At 26.4% G+C, this 20252-nt stretch overlaps 1 protein-coding gene across 2 annotated transcripts in view; it reads right to left on the bottom strand.

Annotated features, from left to right (window-relative positions):
* LOC107455860 (rap guanine nucleotide exchange factor 2) overlaps positions 1-20252 on the bottom strand; it is a 368973-nt gene that overhangs the window by 289154 nt on the left and 59567 nt on the right. For both annotated transcript variants that reach the window (XM_087151806.1, XM_087151807.1), the window contains exon 2: positions 7176-7590. In XM_087151806.1, coding sequence (XP_087007932.1) covers positions 7176-7244 — 69 coding nt within the window. In that variant the 5' untranslated portion in view covers positions 7245-7590. The remainder of the gene's footprint in view (positions 1-7175; positions 7591-20252) is intronic.

The raw sequence follows: 20252 nt of genomic DNA, 5'->3' as shown, positions 1-20252 counted from the left end.
CACATTCATTATATTCGTATCTAATTTATTATTGTTCATTTTTTTTAAATTCAACAAATAAATGTATTTTACATAAGTTCAGCTAACATTTTCCTTATGAGTAATTTGTTATTCTTCATTTTTTATTTACTAAAATTATATTTTCATTTTAGGGCATGATTCTGAAAATACCTATTTTATTTATATCCGGTATTCGACGAGATTTGCCTATTACTAAATTGTTTGTTACTCGATTCATAGGGTAGAGAAAAATTTGTCTTCATTTTAGCTGCAAATTGATTTTTTTCTCTCCATTTTTTTTAAAATTTTGTTATTAAAAGGCTCTTTAAGTGTCAGAGGGCTAATGTAGGTTAAGGTTTCACAATGCGGCAATTGCTAATTGTGGCAATGTGGTCAGCATTGCGCACAGGCAGCCTTTACTTCCTAGAAAAACTAGTATCTACTGATCTGAAACTGAGTGGGCTTCAAGTCACCACTGGGGATCGAACCGCGGATCTTCACAACGGCCTTACCCATAAATCAATCGCAACTCATTGACTAGAATAATTAAGTATAAAGTCTTTAAATCAGTGATATGTTTTCGGAAAAAATTAATATATTGCGAAGATATTAACAACAAAATGAATGTTTTTATTGGAGCTAATGAATTATATGATATTCACTTATTGATGATTTGGTCAAATTTGAAATTTTTATTCGGCCAAATTGAAATTTCGCCCCTTCCGAAAATTAGAGGTGGCCCTACTAATAAGTAAATAATTGGGAAATTTCTCGAAAATAAATATCGTTGAAGGAATTATATGTTCGTTACGACTTAGCAGTTGAAAAAAAGAGAGTTTCATTTCTTCCGGTATGAAATAAAATTGTTAAGAAAAAAATTTTGGATTTTAAAAATTAGAATGAAAAGGATTTGAAGGAGATTTTGTACTTTTCGGAATTTATATGTTTTTTGGAGTGTTTGAAAAAGAGGCATTGTAAACACTATTTATAACTGCAAGAAATTTAACTAAGTTACTTTTAAACTATACAATCTGTTCTAGAAAATTGAAATAAAAATTGAAGTACGTAGGAAATTAGCGTTAAAAAGTGTGTGATAAAATTGTATCACTTAAAGCGGTTTCGCTTCACTTTGTCAAGTATGGTCAAAATCGCCAGAACATGGTCAATTTTAACGTATTTCTGTCACTACGGGAATAACTAAAGGCTCGGCGATTTTTTACCGAAGTAGTTTGGTAATGATTTTGATGAAAAAAGCAATAAAATATTGTTTTATAATACGTGTTAAAATTTGGCAAATGCGTTAAAATTGGGAAATTCTTGGAAATGACACCTTAGATCATGACATGAAAACCCTTTATTCGGCTAAATATGCTTTTCAGTTTAGCAATTTTTACTAAATTAGTGGTGATAAAAAAAAACTATGATTTTGAAATCGGGATACTCAGTAAACTGTTATCATACGAACGGAAAAATTACCAAATGAATGGTTTAAATACTGTATATGTTTGCTTTAAATACCAGAATTATGTTTAAGAGAAGAAAAAAAACTAGAGACTATCAGTATGGTAAATTTTAACCATATTTTTTTTCGTCCGTGCTTTTTATAGAAAAAAAAACTATTTTTTTTACTAATTTATTTATTTCTGACAGAAAGTAAAACAAAAGGTTACTTTAGCAAGAGATATTAATTTTTATTCGTCACATTCAAATGAACTACAATATTAAAAACAATTTTGCTTCAAATACATAGTTTACCTTCAAAATTGCCCTGCTTACTAATGTAGTACTAATATATAGCAATAAAATTATTTTTTGTAAGCAACAGTTAGTATACATTTATTTATTAGGAAACTATTTATTAGGAAACAGTTTCATTTTAATCGTTTCGTTAAATTCACGTTAGGAGGAACATTGTCTCATTGCATAAATAATATCATAATTCCAATAAAAAAATGGAAAAAAATTATCAGCCGAAATTTCATTTCGAATCTCGGTTCCATTTTTTAAAATTTATCATTAAAGTTTTAAATAAAAGCATATTATACAAATTATATTTACTAAAAACGCAAATTTATTTCAAATAAGAATTGAAAAATAAACTGCAAGGATTTAAATTTATTATTTTCAAGGTAAATTTAAAAGTATACGCGAATATAATTTGTAACTTTATTATTAATTTTTAATATTTAAATTTGAAAGTTTATATTCTATAAATGGAATTTTTAAGAATTATAGTGAATGAAGTTTATTAAATAATTAATAAATCTTAAACATTTATTAATTGAAAAAAAAACTATCTTAAAAAATGCCATCAAACTATTTTAAAGATTAGTAATAAAGAAAAAGAAAATGAAGGAAATAAAAATGAAAATATGACCACCGAAGCCGACGTCTTCAAGGGGTACCGGCCCCGGTAGCCATAAAAACAAAACCATTTCTAATTGAGGGAGAAGCAAATGCTTAAATTAACTCCCTCAGTACCCCGATGGTTTTGTATAGAAGTCCAGGAAAAAAACATGCAATATAAATAACAAATTAAGAAAAGAAACTCAAGCAAAATCATCAGAAAAATAAAAACTCATGTGAGTATGTGACTGTGTGTGAAACTATGTGACTATGTGAGTTTTTATTTTTCTGATGATTTTGTTCGAGTTTCTTTTCTTAATTTGTTATTTATATTGCATGTTTTTTTCCTGGACTTCTATACAAAACCATTGGGGTACTGAGGGAGTTAATTTAAGCTTTTGCTTCTCCCTCAATTAGAAATGGTTTTGTTTTCATGGCTACCGGGGCCGGTACCCCCTGAAGACGTCGCTTCGGTGGTCATATTTTCATTTTTATTTCCTTCATTTTCTTTTTCTTTATTGCTACTTTTTTCTGAAATTTCTGCTGCTTTTTAGCGCATTTTTTTCAAAGAAGTTTTTTTCTATTTAGAATTAAAAATAGTTGTGTTTTCTTTTAGTATTAAGGATTAGTACTTAGCTTTAATTAATTTGCATAATGAAATAAATTATTGGATTAGTTTCAAGGAATAGCGTACATCTTGAAACGAATCATGTAACCAAACTATCTTCGAAATAAGTTATCAACAATAAACTATAACCTCAATCTTTTATTATTAAACAATCTATAATTTTTATTCTTTTATAAAAGGGTAACAGCACCTCTTATTACCCATCTTTCCAGTTTTTTAAACTTACCCACCTTTCATAAAAGCGCGTGAAAAAAATTTCAAAATAACCTAGATTTATGGTAATTAACAAAAAAAGAAATCTCTATTGATTATTAATATATATTGTTAAAATAAAGTAGATTTTTCTCAGCTCAAATAGAGCAGTTTCCGAGTTTTGTCCATTAGTAAATTAAAGCATTCTGAATAGAATCCGGAGTAATGTTTCATTTAGTTTAAGCAAAGCAAACGCACATTGCACATTAAATGGATAATACCCTAAAAAACCATTTTCTGATCCATTAACCTTAATATTTCCGTCTCATTTCGAAATAAATATTATTCTTTTGTACTTTAAAACAAATTTATAATAGGTTATTCATAATAAGTCACAAAAATACATCAGATAAATCTCGTCCCTAACCTAGAAAAGAAGAGTACATCAGAATACTAATGCTGCAGACAAAAATAGCAAAGAAAAATGGCGCAACGTAACTAATTCAGCAGACGATTTTTATCTCGTATATAAGATGCGGAATTCTCTAATTTGTGATAACTGAGCATGCATAAAAGTTTAGAAATAATACGACCAAATATTTGAAACGTGATGGAAATTTCGATAATGTTCTTTTTTATGAGCACAAGATCAGGAGTATAAATGTTATTTAATTAGTATTTAGGAAGTACATTTTTACTTCTAATAATTTCTTCAAAATTCAGTAAAACTTTTGTTGTCGTTTGGTATTATATGAGTTATTGTTTGAATGTGTTCCATACATTTTTAGGATTGTTGTCTCTTAAATTCGTTTGTTCCTTTTGCTGTTTCTTCTTCCTTTGTTGAATAAATGCTGATCAGCAATTTCTATCTTAGTCTAAAGTTGCGACTTTAGTTAAAAATAAAAGTTTGAATTTAAAATTAAAAACGATTTGGAATTAGGCCATTTTTAAAATTATTTAAAAAATTGTGTACTTATTTAATTTTCTTAAATATTTTTTAAAATCAAAATATTTCAAGATACTTATTATTTGACAAATGTAATTTAGATAGAGCTTAAAATTGCTGGATTATGAAATAATTTCGCATTAAAAAGTTACTTTTAATGTATTTTAAAAGAAAATTAGAATTTAAAATGTTTTTATACCTAAACAGTAAAAGTAAAAACGGTTTTTAAGTTAAAATTTCGACGAATTTTACCTTTATATTGCCTTGATGCATGTGAAATATAATCTTCAATTTTTCTTACATTTTCAAAAGATGATATATAAATTTTAAAAAATGGATTTAAAAAAGTATGATATTAGAAAAAAAGCAAAATACTATACAATACTATACTGTACAATAGGATATAATTTTTATGAAAGGTAGTTTAATGTTTTCAAAATTTTTTATCTCTTTATCTTTATAATCGTTTTTAAAGGAAAACAAATTATATAAGTTGATATTGTAAAAAATAACATGTTTGAAATTTGAGGATTTACGTGTACGTGTGTTTGCAATATTTTTACAATATCTCTAACAGTAAATGTAAATAAGTTGGCATGCGAGAACAAGCGGATAAATTTGCTTATATTGAATTTTGAATAAATTCCATAGATTATTTGCAAAAAGCAGGAATAATATTGTATTGATCGCATGTGGAAAAGGTGAATAGATTTGCATTGGAGGGAAAAAAATTTTGCATGTAAATTGCCACTTAATTTTTTTTCCGTAACAAATATGACGGGAAAATTTATCACATATATATTATATTAAACCAAAAATAAAGAATTCAACTTTTTCTTATTTTATTATCCATACAATTAAATAAACGATGAATCATAACATCAAAGTCTATAATCTATTCTTTTCTCAAGTGATCTCTAAATGCTTAAGTAGTTGGTACACAAGATATATTGTAAATAGATATGAATAGTTTTATCAGTTATATGTCATATTTTGATAATAACACAATGATTTTTAGTCATTTTTTGAACAAAAAGATAAGTGACGTAATCTTTGTTCCAATTGAAGAAAAAAACTACAATACGCTTTGGAATGAAATTTCTGGGAATCGTGCTGTAATAAGATTACATATATTGCTGAAAGCAAAATCTGAACATAAAAAAAGCTTCCGTTCTAAGCAATCAGATTTTTACGTACTAACATAGAATCTTAATGGTTTGAGGGGTTTACCCCACAAATGCAAACAACATAGTGCAATTGATATTTTGAAATACAAATTTGGACAGAAGAATGTACTTTATCTGAATGAACATTCATAATTTTAGATTAATCAATTCCTGACGCTCAAATAAGAAGGTTCTGCTGATTAGTTTAATTAGGAGATGGTTAGAAAATTTTATTTCTACATTTGGAAATATGAATTTCAACTTCATTAAGCTATTCAGGTTATCCTGTTGCTCTATCTATTCCAGAAAATATAAATTTTTTTTTTTTTTTAATTCGATGTGGTGAAACATGTATACTTTTGGCAACTAAAGACAGAATTAAAATGAACTAAGACAAAGAAACAAAATCAAATAAAGAAATAACGTGCAAAAATGATTCTATTGCATCGACTGAGGAAAATTGAAGCAATGTGCTTCATTTGGAGCTGTAATAAAACTGTTTTTGAGGCAAAATTTGGTGCCGATTTGTATTTTATAAATTAAAGTAAAGAAATTTTTTTTATATATTTCATTAAATGCGAATTTTTATTGTTTCTTATGACACACACGTTTTCATTTCACATGTTGTATATTCTTCACAATTATTTTCGCATTAATCTGACTTTTATTACTCTATATTCTTTCCATCATTCTAATTAAATTATTACATTACTCATAGGCAATTCCACCATTTACAAATGTCATTTTTGTTCTCAGTTTTAAACAAATTAAGCAGTTCTACTAATTTTTGCTAAAATAACTTAGTGCCATTTACACTTACTAAAATTTTTATTACCTTTAAGAAATTTGAAATTTTAAAAAATAAGAATAATAAGAAGAAAAAAAGATTAATAAGAAATTTAAAAAAATACATAATTTAGCTTTGACAGACGTGATTATTGTGTTTTATCCATAAAACACAAATTTAATTTTTTAAATTCTTTTTAAACTAATGAAAGTTACTAAAAAATTGAAGTTAATATGTAATTGACATTAAAAGTTATTATAACAAAAATTAGTGGAACAGCTTGATTTGTTATGGCTTAGTTATGTACTTTTATAGTCAGCAAACACGATATTCGTTAATGATGAAATTTCCCATAACAAATACTACAGAAAAAGGTAAAAGAAAGATAAACGATGATGGTAAAATAACTTTTTCCGACATGTGACCTACTGGAGAGTGCGAGTGAATGAAATTTTGTACATGGGCATCATGGTCTATGCTGTCAAGAATCGTGGTAAAAACGATTGCGTAGCTCTCACGGTTACAGTTAGAGTGATAAAATTACAAAATTTCCAAATGATAACACCCACTTTTTATGAACGTAAGCCTTTCAGTAAAAAAAAAAAAAAAAAAAAAAAAAACTAAAATGGAGTTGGAACGATATTTTTAACATATTGCGATACTAGGCTTTTGTCAAGCATCATAGTGCCATCGTCTTAGAATTAGGCTTAACTCCAATTATTGAATAAATTTTTGCACTTTGTTGTTTCAAGTGAAAACAAATTATCAAAACAAGCGTCCTTATAGATGTTTTGTGTTATGCATAAAGGAAAACATATCTAGAATAATATATACTGTTAAGGACATGCTACTAAAATTTCTTATGGCGGACGTAACATATTGAAATTAGTTCGTAACGCTTATTTTTTTTTTTTTTTAAGGAATGGAGGTTACTTAAAATTACAGTAAATGTAAATGACATCAAGAGTTTTTAGAAACAAATAATGATTTTATTTAACTGTGTTTATGTTCTTTTAAAGTCTGTAAACTTGATATTCGCATATAGGGGAATTACCCATAAAATAAGAAAAACACAAAATGGTAAAAAAATAGACATAATGTTCTACTTACATCATTACTTCTATCTTCTGGATCTTTTTTTAAGCTCTCTAAAAACTTTTTCTCAACATAAATAGCCATTTTATAGTTCTAATAACTAGTTTTACTATTTAGGCTATAATGTTGCATAACCAGTTTGAAAGTTTCCTAGTTTAAGCTCTTGATTTTGGACTTTTGCAAAGACACTTAACGATGAAAACAACTGAATGTTATCCTGGCGCCATCGTCTTAGAATTAGGCTTAGCTTGAATAATCGAATAAGTTCTTGCACTTTGTTGTTTCAAATAAAAGCAAATTATCAAAACAAGCGTCATGATGGTGTTGTGGAGTTAAGCATAGAGAAAAGCACACTTGGATTTTCACTTTTCTTCTGCAGAGACATATCTTTGATTTTAATAGAAGCTCATAGAACAAGAAAAGTTACGATCTGAAATAAAAATAGAATAATTATTCAATGTGAGTCAATGATCAAAAATGCATCATTATAATTAAAACAGAAATTTTCGGTCATAAATTGATTATTTAACGCAGGATCTATTGTTTAATTTAAGAAGTAAGTATAATTTTACCGTTTGGAAATTTTATCTGCATTCGTCTGTGTGATGATTTTAAAATTTCACACGAAAATATGCTTTAAATTAAAATCATGGTTTCAGTTTCTTAAACTATTATTTTAATGACTTATTATTTCAAAAAACTTCAATGTTTTAAATCTTTGAAGTATAAATTTCTGCTGAAGACAAATTTACAGGCTTCTAAATAGGCGTGAAAAATGAAAACAAAAAATAGAATCTTGTGAAATTATCTAAATTACACATCTTTTTAAAAAAATAATGTAATTCATATGCTGTAAAAAATCCGAATCAAATTACGGTATACAGTACCGAAAATTTGGGTGCATCATCCGTAGAATCCGTTCTATCGTAAAATCCATTTTTACCGTCAAATATTATACTGTAAGATTTACAGTAAAGGAGAGTTGTCTAAATCGTACCACCTTTCGCAGTTTAATTTTTATCAGAAACAAATCACTGACAATTACAACTGAAATATTTAGATCATAAAATATAGTTATTCAGCTAATTATATATCATATAAAATATTTTTTAGTAAACATTTATTTGAAGTAAGTACTAAAAATTAATTATTTATCAAAGGCGATACGATTTAGAAGATGTTCGATTTAGAAAACTTTCCTCTAATAATTATTTAGTTAGAGTAATTCAGTAATTTTACGATAATTACCACTGTATAAATTATGGTAAATCAAATTTTTTGTTCGTAACATGTTCTGAAAAAATAAATTTTACGGTTAAAAGTTTTTATAGTGTAGAGGATAGACATTTGTATATTCTGTATTTGTATTGTACTATTCGAATAATGTGTAAAATAATTTTTTTCTTGTTAGTATAAATGAAAAAATGTCATATATTATTGTTAAAAATTAGTAAAAGTCACTAATTGTATTTTTTTTTGTAAGAGAGGTTCCGTCTTCATGTTATTTACAAATATACTTCTGTGCGTATAATTTATCTGAACTTTAACTAGGTCACTAAATGCAGAAAGAGTAAATAAATTTTAAATATAATTTTTCTTTTTTCTCCTGCCTTATAAATTTGCCAATTTACAACAAAATATGAATAAATTAGATATCTAACATAATCAACTACAGGAAATTTTATAACTTTAAAATTTAAGGTAACTCTGCGATTCGATAATTTAATTTAGAAATAAGCTTGATAGGTTTAACAAAAAACCCTATCCCTTCTAAAAAAAACAAATTCATAAGTTTTTTTCCAATAATTGTTGTTTTTACAATTAGAAAGCGAATACTTAATTAATAAAGAAATTTAGATAAAACCTTTTGAACTGCAATTAATCATTCTCTAATGGAAAAAAAACTAAAGAGAGAAAATCAATTTCTAACTATGAAAAGTCCCTTAAATAAACGGAAAAAAAATTCATAAAGGAGCTAAATCTTCAAGTCTGTTTCACGCGCGCTAACAAGACACTTTTTTTTTTACACATTTTCAATTTTATTTTCCACATCCAACTATTTTAACGTCTCGTTAGTTCAAAACTTTCGTCCATTCATTTCACGGTTAATTACTCAAACACGGCTTGTGTGAAGCAACAATCAAAGGGACCCATCAGTTTTCGAGGGGGTGGTGGAGTTTAGAACGTTCGAAAACTAACACGAGTTGTTGGTCATTGATTAGAACAATATTTTCAGCCCTTCAAGCTAAACGTGTTTAAATAAACGTTAATTACGGCTGGTTGCGCCTTCGGCCTGCTTAAGTTTGATCTTAATTGCTTTTTGGCTTAATTTTCTTTTAGCGAGTATGAATATTTTCGCCAAAGTCGATAAATACTAGGAAATTTTATAAGGTTTGAAAGGTTTACTTTCAGACAGAGTTTTAGCAATATTAACTACTCTAGCAATCTCGTTTTTTAAACTACTATGTGATTGAATCCTTAGAGTAATTATTAGTAGTTTTGGAGTAATTATTGAACAAGTCAAAGGAAAGAATTTTTATTGATTTTGGAACAGTAGAAAGTAGCATTTTTAAACTCTAACTAGAATTTCTGGTAAACCGTTACCATATGAAGAGAAAAATAACTAAATGAATGGTTTAAATACAGTATATTTTGTTTTAATTAACCAGAAAAAAAGTTTTTTTTGTTTTTTTTTTAACCATACGATCATTTTTTTCTCAGTGAGGATTTTATTTTAAAACAAAATCATACCCTTTGCATTCGAGTTGTAATTTATATTGAAATACATAGCCAATAAACAAACAAACAAACAAACAAACAAACAAACAAAGAAACAAACAAATAAATAAATAAATAAATAAATAAATAAATAAATAAATAAATAAATTAATTAATTGATTAATAAATAAATAAATTAATTAATTAATTGATTAATAAATAAATGAAATTTAAAAAGTATTTCACTGTTACAAGAGATTTTTCATAAACTATTTTCAAAAATTTGAATCTCTACAATGTAAACAATATTTATGGGAGCGATTTTCTAAAGATCGTAGTCAATGGTGTAATCTTTATTTTAATCCCGTCCTTAAGATATAACAATTGCTTTTTGAATTTTAACAACAAAGCCAATTAAACAGCAATAAAATGCTTCAATTTACACTTTTATTGCCATTTGATGTAATTCTGTAAAAATAAACTTCTTTTCAAAAATAAACTTTGTTTCAGAAATAAAATTGCGAATTACTTCGGCATAAACTAAACTTCCAACAATTTTCACTTTTAGTTACTATCTAACAAATAGTTTTAATTACTTTTCCGTTTGATTGCAGTTCTTTAAATAGTTACCTCAATAATCGTAAAAATGTAATTCCAGTTATGCGTTCGTAAACATTTTAAAATATGTGTGAAGTCTATGAGCTGACGTTCTGTTTCATTACATTTGTGTCTCTTGGTGGTGGGACAAGTCATTCGGTGATAGGACATAATGCGTGCCGGACAACTGAGGTATATATCCTGCGGACATCCTTATCATGATGTATTGGAATCCTTCCTTTATTAGAAATTCTATCTTAACTAGCTTCCTTTTTTTATTTTATGCTGTTTAACAAAGATGGGTGAAGTCGAGTAGATTAAAGAATCTGATGTTCTGCTAAAATATTCGGTCAAATCAGCAATAACTCGTATTTAAAGCGTGTTAAAATAAATGTATAAGAATATATAACTTAATGACATACATAATACACTGTTAAAATTTTCATTCTGAAATTATGGTAAAATAACTGGCAGCTGTCTGTCCATCCGATTCACTGTAAAATTTGTGGTAAAGAACCTTTTTTTTATGGTTTTGAAACCATTTACAAAAAATATGGTTATAAAACCATGAATATATGTTTTTTTTTAACAGTTTACTACTAGCATTTCTCAAAAACGTTAAAAAAAATTTATTTATCTAGACATGAGCTCAGGTATTCGTAAAGTAATGGTCATTGGAGAGTGCCGGACTCTAGGAATTATTTATGCGTTCAAGGGAATGAGCGAAATATTTTGGTGTCAACACTAGGAATCGAACTCTAGTTCTGCCGATCATGAGATTGACAGATAAGCCTGCTTGACTATGATGTTCACGCAGTTGCAAAGAATTAAGTAACTTCATTAGGTGGTTCTAGTTGGTGCGATAAAATTCTGGTTGTTTAACAGTATTAGGTGAAAGCAGTTAATAAACAGTTTTTCTCAAACTTAACAGTTTGATTACCTTTTTATTTATGGTTCTTAGACTGTTTTGATTAAATATGATAAAATAATCATTTAATAATTTGTTATTTAACCATTTTTTTCGAGAAATTTCTAACAGTATATAATTTGTTCTAAGGATTCAAATTCTAAGGATTCCTCAGAAAAATTCTTTTATTTTATTTTAGGTGTTCAAATGCCGATTTCACACGGAGAAAAAAAATCGGTAAAGTTACCGAACTGTAATGTAATGGCATTTCTGGTAAGCCATTCATTTGCTAATATTTCTGTTCTTATGGTAGCGATTAACCAGAAATTCTAGTTTTCAAAATTCTAGTTTTTATTACCACATAAAAAGTAAAAAAAATATAAAGCTGAAAGGTAAATTTAGCCGAATAAATGATTTTTATGCCATGCTCTAAGGTATCATTACAAAATTACTAATTTTTAACACAAATTATAAAGCAATATTTTATTGTTAATTTTACCAAACTCATGACCAAAGCACTTCGGTTAAAATTACTGACAATTTTGATGCTCCCATAAAACCAAAAACGCATTAAATTTTACCAGATTCTCGTAGTCTCGATTAGAATTTTTTTTTCACAGTTTAGGGTAAGGTTCTATCAAATAAGAATCACATGTTTTCTGCTCTTTCAAATGAATAAACTGTGCAGTTACACGCATGCCTATTTTTTTTTTTTTAAGAAAACTTTAAATTTGCAATCAAAATTAAATCTTTAAAATAAATATCGCATATGTTTTATGCACTTCCAAAATATTTTAGTTCAAGATTAGTTCATAGAAAACTTTAAAAAAAAATATTATACTCAGTAAAATTGTATTTTTTGTGATTGATGATACTTCTATAACTGTATGAATAGGAATTAATTCATTTGTAGTGATGAAACATAAGCGATTTCATGAGTTGTTATTTTACTTAGAGAAAAGAAAACATGTTTTTTTTTGTGTAGAACTATCAACGGATTTTAAAAAAAGCGTACGAGAATGTAAATATATAGATTGAATATTAATATAATAAGGATACATATTCACAGTTGGAAAATCAATTCAATTAGTAAGTCTTATAATTTACATTTATATAGCAGAATTCACTGAACGTTGGTGCATTATAGGTATATATAATTAGTATACATAATTAGTATATATAATTAGGATATTAATATAGCATAATAACACTCGATGAAATAAATAAGAGCATAACTCTAATTAGGATTGCAGTATTATCAACGCAATTTACCAAGTGATATGTCAGTAACTAGATTATGATATCGTAGTTACTTATTCAGGTACATATTAAGATTTACGACTGAAATATTATAAACAAAATTTATGAATCATTCGTAAATAGATACGCTTATTCATAATAACTAGCAACGAGATTTATTGATCGTTGGTGAATAGGCGTACATAGGATAATGTAGTATAGTTACGTACATATTTACAGTTAGTAAATCAATGCAGTAACAAGATAAATATTCATGAAATTGGTTAGGTTACTGTCAACCTAATTTATTTAACGTAGATGGATAGGGAGGTACTCATATTCAAATAGGTTTTATAATAGGTTTTTGGGTTTTAATAGCATATTAATGTAGCAAAATTACGTATATTTTCAGAAGTAGAATATCGCTAATAAGTAAGTATATTTCGAAAATTACGACGACGCTTTTACCAGTATGGTAATGACATTTCTATGAAAAAACCATAATTCTGGGAAATAAAACCAAAATATACGGTATTTCAATCATTCATTTGGCAATTTATCAGTTCATATGGAACGGTTTACTGGAAACTCTGGCTTTTAAAATTATTACCTTATTATTAACCATATTACTAATTAGCTCTTATTACCACACATTTAGTTAAATATGCAAAACCGTAAAGCAGATTTATACGTATAAATGATTTTTATGCTAAGATATTATGACAAACTTACCAGATTATAACATACGTATCAAATTTTAGCACACATTATAAAAACCATATTGAACAGTTAATTTTACCAAATTATTGCCAAATCGCTTCAGAAAAAGTTACCGATTTATTTGGTGTTCTCATAGATCCAGAAATACGGTAAATTTTTCCATATTCTGGTAGTTTTTACAATACTTATTCTCTCAGAGTAAATAAATAGAATAAAATAAAAACCAGGGAATAGGTTAGAATATTGTTAACTAGTTAGGAATATTTCAATAGTTACGTTTTAATACCTATTCATAATTGCTAACATAAGGCATATAATTCATAAAACCTATAAATTCATCATTGCTAGCAGCGAAATTCATTGACTACAGGGGAATAGAACATAAATTATAATTATGATAAAATTAATACAATAGCAGTATTTGCGAAATAGTTTTAGTAAAATTTTGAAATAAAAATATGAAGTAAGATGATTTGTCCGAAATAAGTTTCAAACATTTTATTTCGGAAAAGGAAAACGACACTTTCAAATCAAATACCTTGACCGTAATCAGTCTAGCGTGGTAAATTTACGTGATACGTTGGCATCTGACACAAACAGTCATAATTAGTAACGCTGTTTCAAAGAAGTTTATGGTAAATGTCACCTGAATTTAAAGATACATTGTAATAATTGGAGTTGAGTTTATGATCAAAATGTAATTAAAAAAAATCTCTAAAATAGATATATTAATTTTCTTGTAAAGTTAGAACTAATAACTTTTTTCAAATCGTTTTTATAAAAGATTGCATCTAAAACACGATAAAGTTGATGGAAGTGCTGTTTTGTGCTATATCTTCCAAAATATCAAGCATTGATGTTTACGATATGATACGATACAGTTACGATAAAATACGAAAATATCGCATCTAATAAAACCGATAAATACCACCATAAAATAGCAGTAAGATGCAGCTACTATTCTTTTATTGTTAGGAAATAAATCACTATTTATGACAAATAAATAAGTTAGTTACTAATGTTTTAAATTGTAGGGCAATAGTTTTATTATAATTAATTAATGAGTTGTAACTATTTTACAATTGAGTGAAAGATAGTTTTTATTACAATTGATCCACAGTAAAAATTTCCGGTAAAAAGTATCAGCATTTAGGTAGGCAGTACTTTTTACCGTAAAATCCATTTTTATCGCAACATTTTACGTAACAAAACATCTGATATACCGTATATTTACAGTAAAATCTTGGAATCTTTGTAATTAAATAAATATTGTTGCAAAAACTACCGTAAAATTTGATTTTTGCTCAAAAATATTTTACGGATGATGCACTCAAAGAGATTACTTTTAATCATAATTTGAATCGGAATTATTTACAGCGCAATACATAATTAAACTTATTGAGCTTCCAATTTAATTTATAATTTAGATTACAAACATACAAGGAACAAACAGAAAGTGTTCGGCAACACGTAAAAATAAAACAATTAATAAACTGTTATTTTTTAAAAAAATAATGTAATAATATTTCTGTTGTTATTAAACTCAATATTTGTTTTTTCAAAAAATTACATCAGATTTGCTATTAAATAAACAATGCTTGCTATTACGATTAGAAAAATATATTCAAGCTCTTTGAGCTTCCAAATCAAGTTACAATTCATTTCACAAAACTAAGGGAAGCAAATAAAAATGTTCTGCAAGACGATAAAAATAATTAAATTATTCAATAACTTTTTTAAATATATAATGTAGTAATATTTTTGTCATTATTAAACTCATCAGTTGTTTTATCAAACAGTAACAGTTTTGCAATTGAATAAACAATAGCCGTTATTGCGATTAGCATTGCATAATCAAGCTTATTGAGTTTCCGAATCAAGTTACAATTCATTTCACAAAACTAAAGGAAGCAAATAAAAGGTGTTCTGCAGGACGAAAATATAATTAATTTAATCAATTAATAACTTTTTTTAAAAAAAATTGTAATATTTCTGTTATTATTAATGTCATCAGTTGCTTTATCAAACAGTTACAGTTTCAGTATTTAAAGAACAGTAGCTGACATTGCGATAAGCGTGACAAATCAAACTTATTGAGCTTCCAAATCAAGTTACAATTTATTTCACAAATCCAAAAGAGGCAAATAAAAGGTGTTCTGAGGGCGATAAAAAATTATTTAACTAATAACTTTTCTTAAAATTATATAGTAATATTTTTATAACTATTAAACATATCCTCTGTTTTATCAGTTACAGTTTTACTACTGAATAAACGATAGCTGTTATTACGATAACCAAATTCATTGAACTTTCGAATATATTTCCAATTCTTCTCACAAGACTAAGAGAAACAAAATGAGGTGTTCTTAGGACGAAAAGATAATTATTTAATTAATAACTTTTCTAAAAATTATATAGTAATATTTCTGTTACTATTAAATACATCAGTTGTTTTTACGGTTACAGAGAGAGTTTTACTACTGAGCAAACCATTGTTATTACGATAACTCAATTCATCGAACTTTTGAATTACAATTCTTCTTACAAAGCTAAGAGAAGCAAATTAAAAGGTGTTCTGAGGAAGAATAGATAATTATTTAATTAATAGCTTTTCTAAAAATTATATAGTAATATTTATGTTACTATTAAACGCATCAGTTATTTTATCAATTACAGTTTTACTACTGCATAAACGATAGCTGTTATTACGATAATCAAATTCATCGAGCTTTTGAATATAGTTACAATTCTTCTTACAAATCTAAGAGAAGCAAATAAAATGTGTTCTGAGGACGAAAAGATAATTATTTAATTAATAGTTTTTCTTAAAAATTATATAGTACCATTTCTGTTACTATTAAACACATCAGTTGTTTTACCAGTTAGAGTTTTACTACTGAATAAACCATAGCTGTTATTACGATAACCAAATTCATTGAGCTTTCGAATATAGTTACAATTCTTCTTACAAATCTAAGAGAAGCAAGCAAACGAAAAGGTTATTATTTAATTAATAACTTTTCTAAAAATTATATAGTAATATTTCTGTTACTATTAAATACATCAGTTGTTTTATCGGTTACAGAGAGAGCTTTACTACTGAATAAACCATTGTTATTACGATAACTCAATTCATCGATCCTTTGAATTACAATTCTTCTTACAAAGCTAAGAGAAGCATATTAAAAGATGTTCTGAGGACGAAAGGATAATTATTTAATTAATTGCTTTCCTAAAAATTATATAGTAATATTTATGTTACTATTAAACACATCAGTTGTTTTTATCAGTTACAGTTTTACTACTGAATAAACGATAGCTGTTATTACGATAACGAAATTCATTGAGCTTTCGAATATAGTTACAATTTTTCTTACAAAACTAAGAGAAGCAAACAAAAGGTGTTCTGCAGGACGTTAAGACACGAACTTGAACCTCATCCGTTACACATTTTCCCTACCAGCTGCTTTCACAGTATTGTCCTACCAGCATGTGCTGTTGCGTTTGCCCGCAGTTGAAACTTTTTTCAATCACTTCCTTTCCACTACTAGTGTTAACATCTGCCCAACCATGATACAGGATTTCAGAATTTTAAACATCGTGTTTTTGGCGATGTTTATCCGTGAATGATTTTCCCGGAAATGTTTCCCATTTGAAGGGCATCTCGATATAAGTTAAACATTCATTTAAAATGCAGAGAAAAATTATTATTGATAAAAAAAAATAGAAATAGAGAAATGAAGCTAAGATTAATAATAAAAATAATTACTCATCAATAAGATGACTCATCAATATAATAATTACTCATCCATTAAGATGAGAATTTATTTTTTAAATAAAATGTTATTATAATTTATTCATAAATGATTTTCCCGGAAATGTCTTAAGTTTGATGAGAAACTCAATATAAATTAAATATTAATTGAAAAGAAAATTTATAGAATCGTAACTAAATGCAGAGAAAAAAAGTAAAAGAAAAAAGTGATTATTCTTTAAACAAAATTTTATTATATTTATCCATGAATTATTTTCTCGGAAATCTCTTAAATTTAATATAAGTTAAATATTAATTAAAACAAACCAAGGAATAAATAAATTAAATAATAGAAAAGAATCATTAATAATATAAATCTTTAAAAAGTACTGTTATAATTTGAAGGAAAGCCCATTTAATAAATTGATATTCGTTTATTAGAAATAATAATTAATTTCTAATCGATAAAATTAATTGTATTAATAAAATTATACTTTATTAAAGAGTAAAAGAAATAATAACAAAAAAATTTGTATTAATTTTGTGAATTATTATTTGCAGAATGTATTTTGTTAAAAGAATTAATTGTAATTTTAAATCGATTTTTTAAAAAAAATTAAATAAAATTTCTTGACAAAATAATTATTTATTAAAAATAATAATTCAATCATCTTAAAAATAATAAAAGGTAATTTAAATTTAACTAAAAGTTTATTTTAAATTATGCTTTGCGAAGCAATAAAAATAACATTGATTACTTATTTCCTTTCATTTTTATTGTCTATTTATTTTCTATATTCCTTAATTTTATTCCATCTTATTCTTTGGAAGGCAAAACAACTAGAAATTTTGCTGGATAAAATTACTCCAGAGGTCAATTTATCATCTTCAAATTAGAACAATATTCTATTGGATTGAAATTAAAAGAATATTAACATTAATAAATTAGTTTCCGACAAATGTAAATAAATGATCTGTAATAGTAATGAAAATGACAAAAAAATATCAGTTCCAATTTGTTTCAACTTTAGCAACGGGTAATTTTCATAATAAAATCTGTTAATTCGATATTCTAAATATGAAAAGTAATTGCTTCAATCTAATTGCCCTCTTAATAATAAGGTAAGTTATAAAATAAAACAAATTTCATCACCTCCAATTTTTATCAACGTTAGCAATAATTCATTTACTAGTTTAATATAAAATTAAATAAATCAATCTGTAATAATAATAATGAAATTTACGAAAGAAAAAAAAATGCACCAGCTCCAATTTTTTTCAACTTCAGCACTCAGCATTCGGTTATTTTTTTTAGCAAAAGTTTTTAGTTCATTTTGTTCTACTCAGAAAATATAATGTTTGTTTCAGTCTAATTACATGCACAATAATATAAAAAATTGAAGGAAAAAAAATCATCTGATTCATTTTGTTTCAACTCTTCAGCATTCTGTAGTTTTTATTCTGCGAGAATCGTTAATTCATTTTATTCTACATAGAAAAAAGAATAGTGTATACATCATTATAACTACATAATTAAATATAGATAATTACAACGAAAAGCACAAACGAAACATCAACAACATATGTTTAAACTTGCACTGAAAAATTCATTCATTTCAAAGCACAAAATGTGTTGCGAAACAATAAGATGGGTAAATTTGTCTGTTAAAAATAATTCATGATTCCATCGGGTTCGAAAGGGATAAAATAAAATGTTCGAAGCTGTTAATACACTTTATTTCCAACAGCGAGCAAAGAATAATATTATTAAATAAAACAAAAACCCTTTCTAACAACAAACACAAAGCAAGCGAGAGTCATTTTCCCACCGTTAAAATATAACAGACAGCAAAGAACTGATTCTTTTTTCCCCCTACAAGTAACGGAGTGTCTAAGAAAAGGTAAAAAAAAAAAATTGATTGTTCAGAAAAGAACCCTGGGGGCATCCGGGTCACACGACGCCCCAGCCCCCTTTCAACCCCGACGCTTTGTATATACAGTAAAACAATCTTTTTATTTCTGATGAGATTTTGATTCTTCTGATTTCATCGGAAGTTAGGGGTGTTTAAAAAGTTGTTTTACTAGTTTCTTGTCTTGGTTTGCTATACTTTCCAGTTTCACCCCTTTTATTCATTATTTTTTTAAATATATTTTATTTATTTGTTTTTTTATATGATGTACAATATTTCGAAACTTAGATGGGACCACCACAGTGAATGTTAAAGTAAAGATAGTTTTTTAATAAATTTCATTGTGAATGAAAACTTATATTTATTCTCATTTTATTGTTTTGAATTATTTTCAAAATTAATTTAAAAAAAAATAAAAATTGTGGGTGTGGTCCGGTTACGTCCGGTATGAAGACATTTGCTGACTGTTTCGGGAAAAAAAATTGTTTTATTTCCAATACACATTTCATTGTTATTTCATAAAATTTTTTTTCGCTTAAAATTCATGCAGAGAATTTTTTTAAATATGTATTTAAATAAAATTATTATGTAAGTTGAATAAAAAATGCCTTACAATCAAAATTTTTAAATTAGTTAACGAAAAATTCTAAAAGTCGTCAGAAAAAAATCAAGAAAGTAAATCACATTATAAACATACAAAAGCAACAGAAAATAATATATAACATACCAAATTTTAACAGTTATCAAATTTTTACCACATTTCATAAAACAATATTTTATAGCAAATTTTACCAAAATTATCAGCATAGTACTTCGGTAAAAATTACTGAGCGTCTTGGAGTTCCTATAGAGACAGGAACACGGTAAATTTTACCATACTCTGGTAGTTTTAACCATACTTTATCGGTGGGAAAATTGCTTAAAATTTGAATATGAGAGAATCACAGTTTTTTTGGAAAATTAAAAGCGTGCGAGATGTAATTTTGTATTATTAGCAACATTATATCAACGTTGCATTCTTTGGCTTACAAAAATTTGCAAAAATTGAAATTGTTTATTATTTTTATGATTTTCATTTAAGGAAAAAATATCACCGAATCATCATTTTTTTAAAAAAATTAAACTGTTTTTTTTTATGTTTAAACTACTTGATTATTCTACAAACAAGGTAATTCTTAACTGCAATATGGCACATTTTGTTTAAACTCACAGCTTTGCTTTAAGTCTAAGGGATTCTAAAAGTAGCA

This window comes from Parasteatoda tepidariorum, chromosome 9 (genome assembly GCF_982258835.1).
Source record: "Parasteatoda tepidariorum strain Cologne lab strain chromosome 9, Ptep-v5.0, whole genome shotgun sequence".
NCBI classification, from domain to species: Eukaryota; Metazoa; Arthropoda; class Arachnida; order Araneae; family Theridiidae; genus Parasteatoda; species Parasteatoda tepidariorum.
Note: the sequence above shows the minus strand (reverse complement) of the source record. Positions and strands in the feature narration are given on the sequence as shown.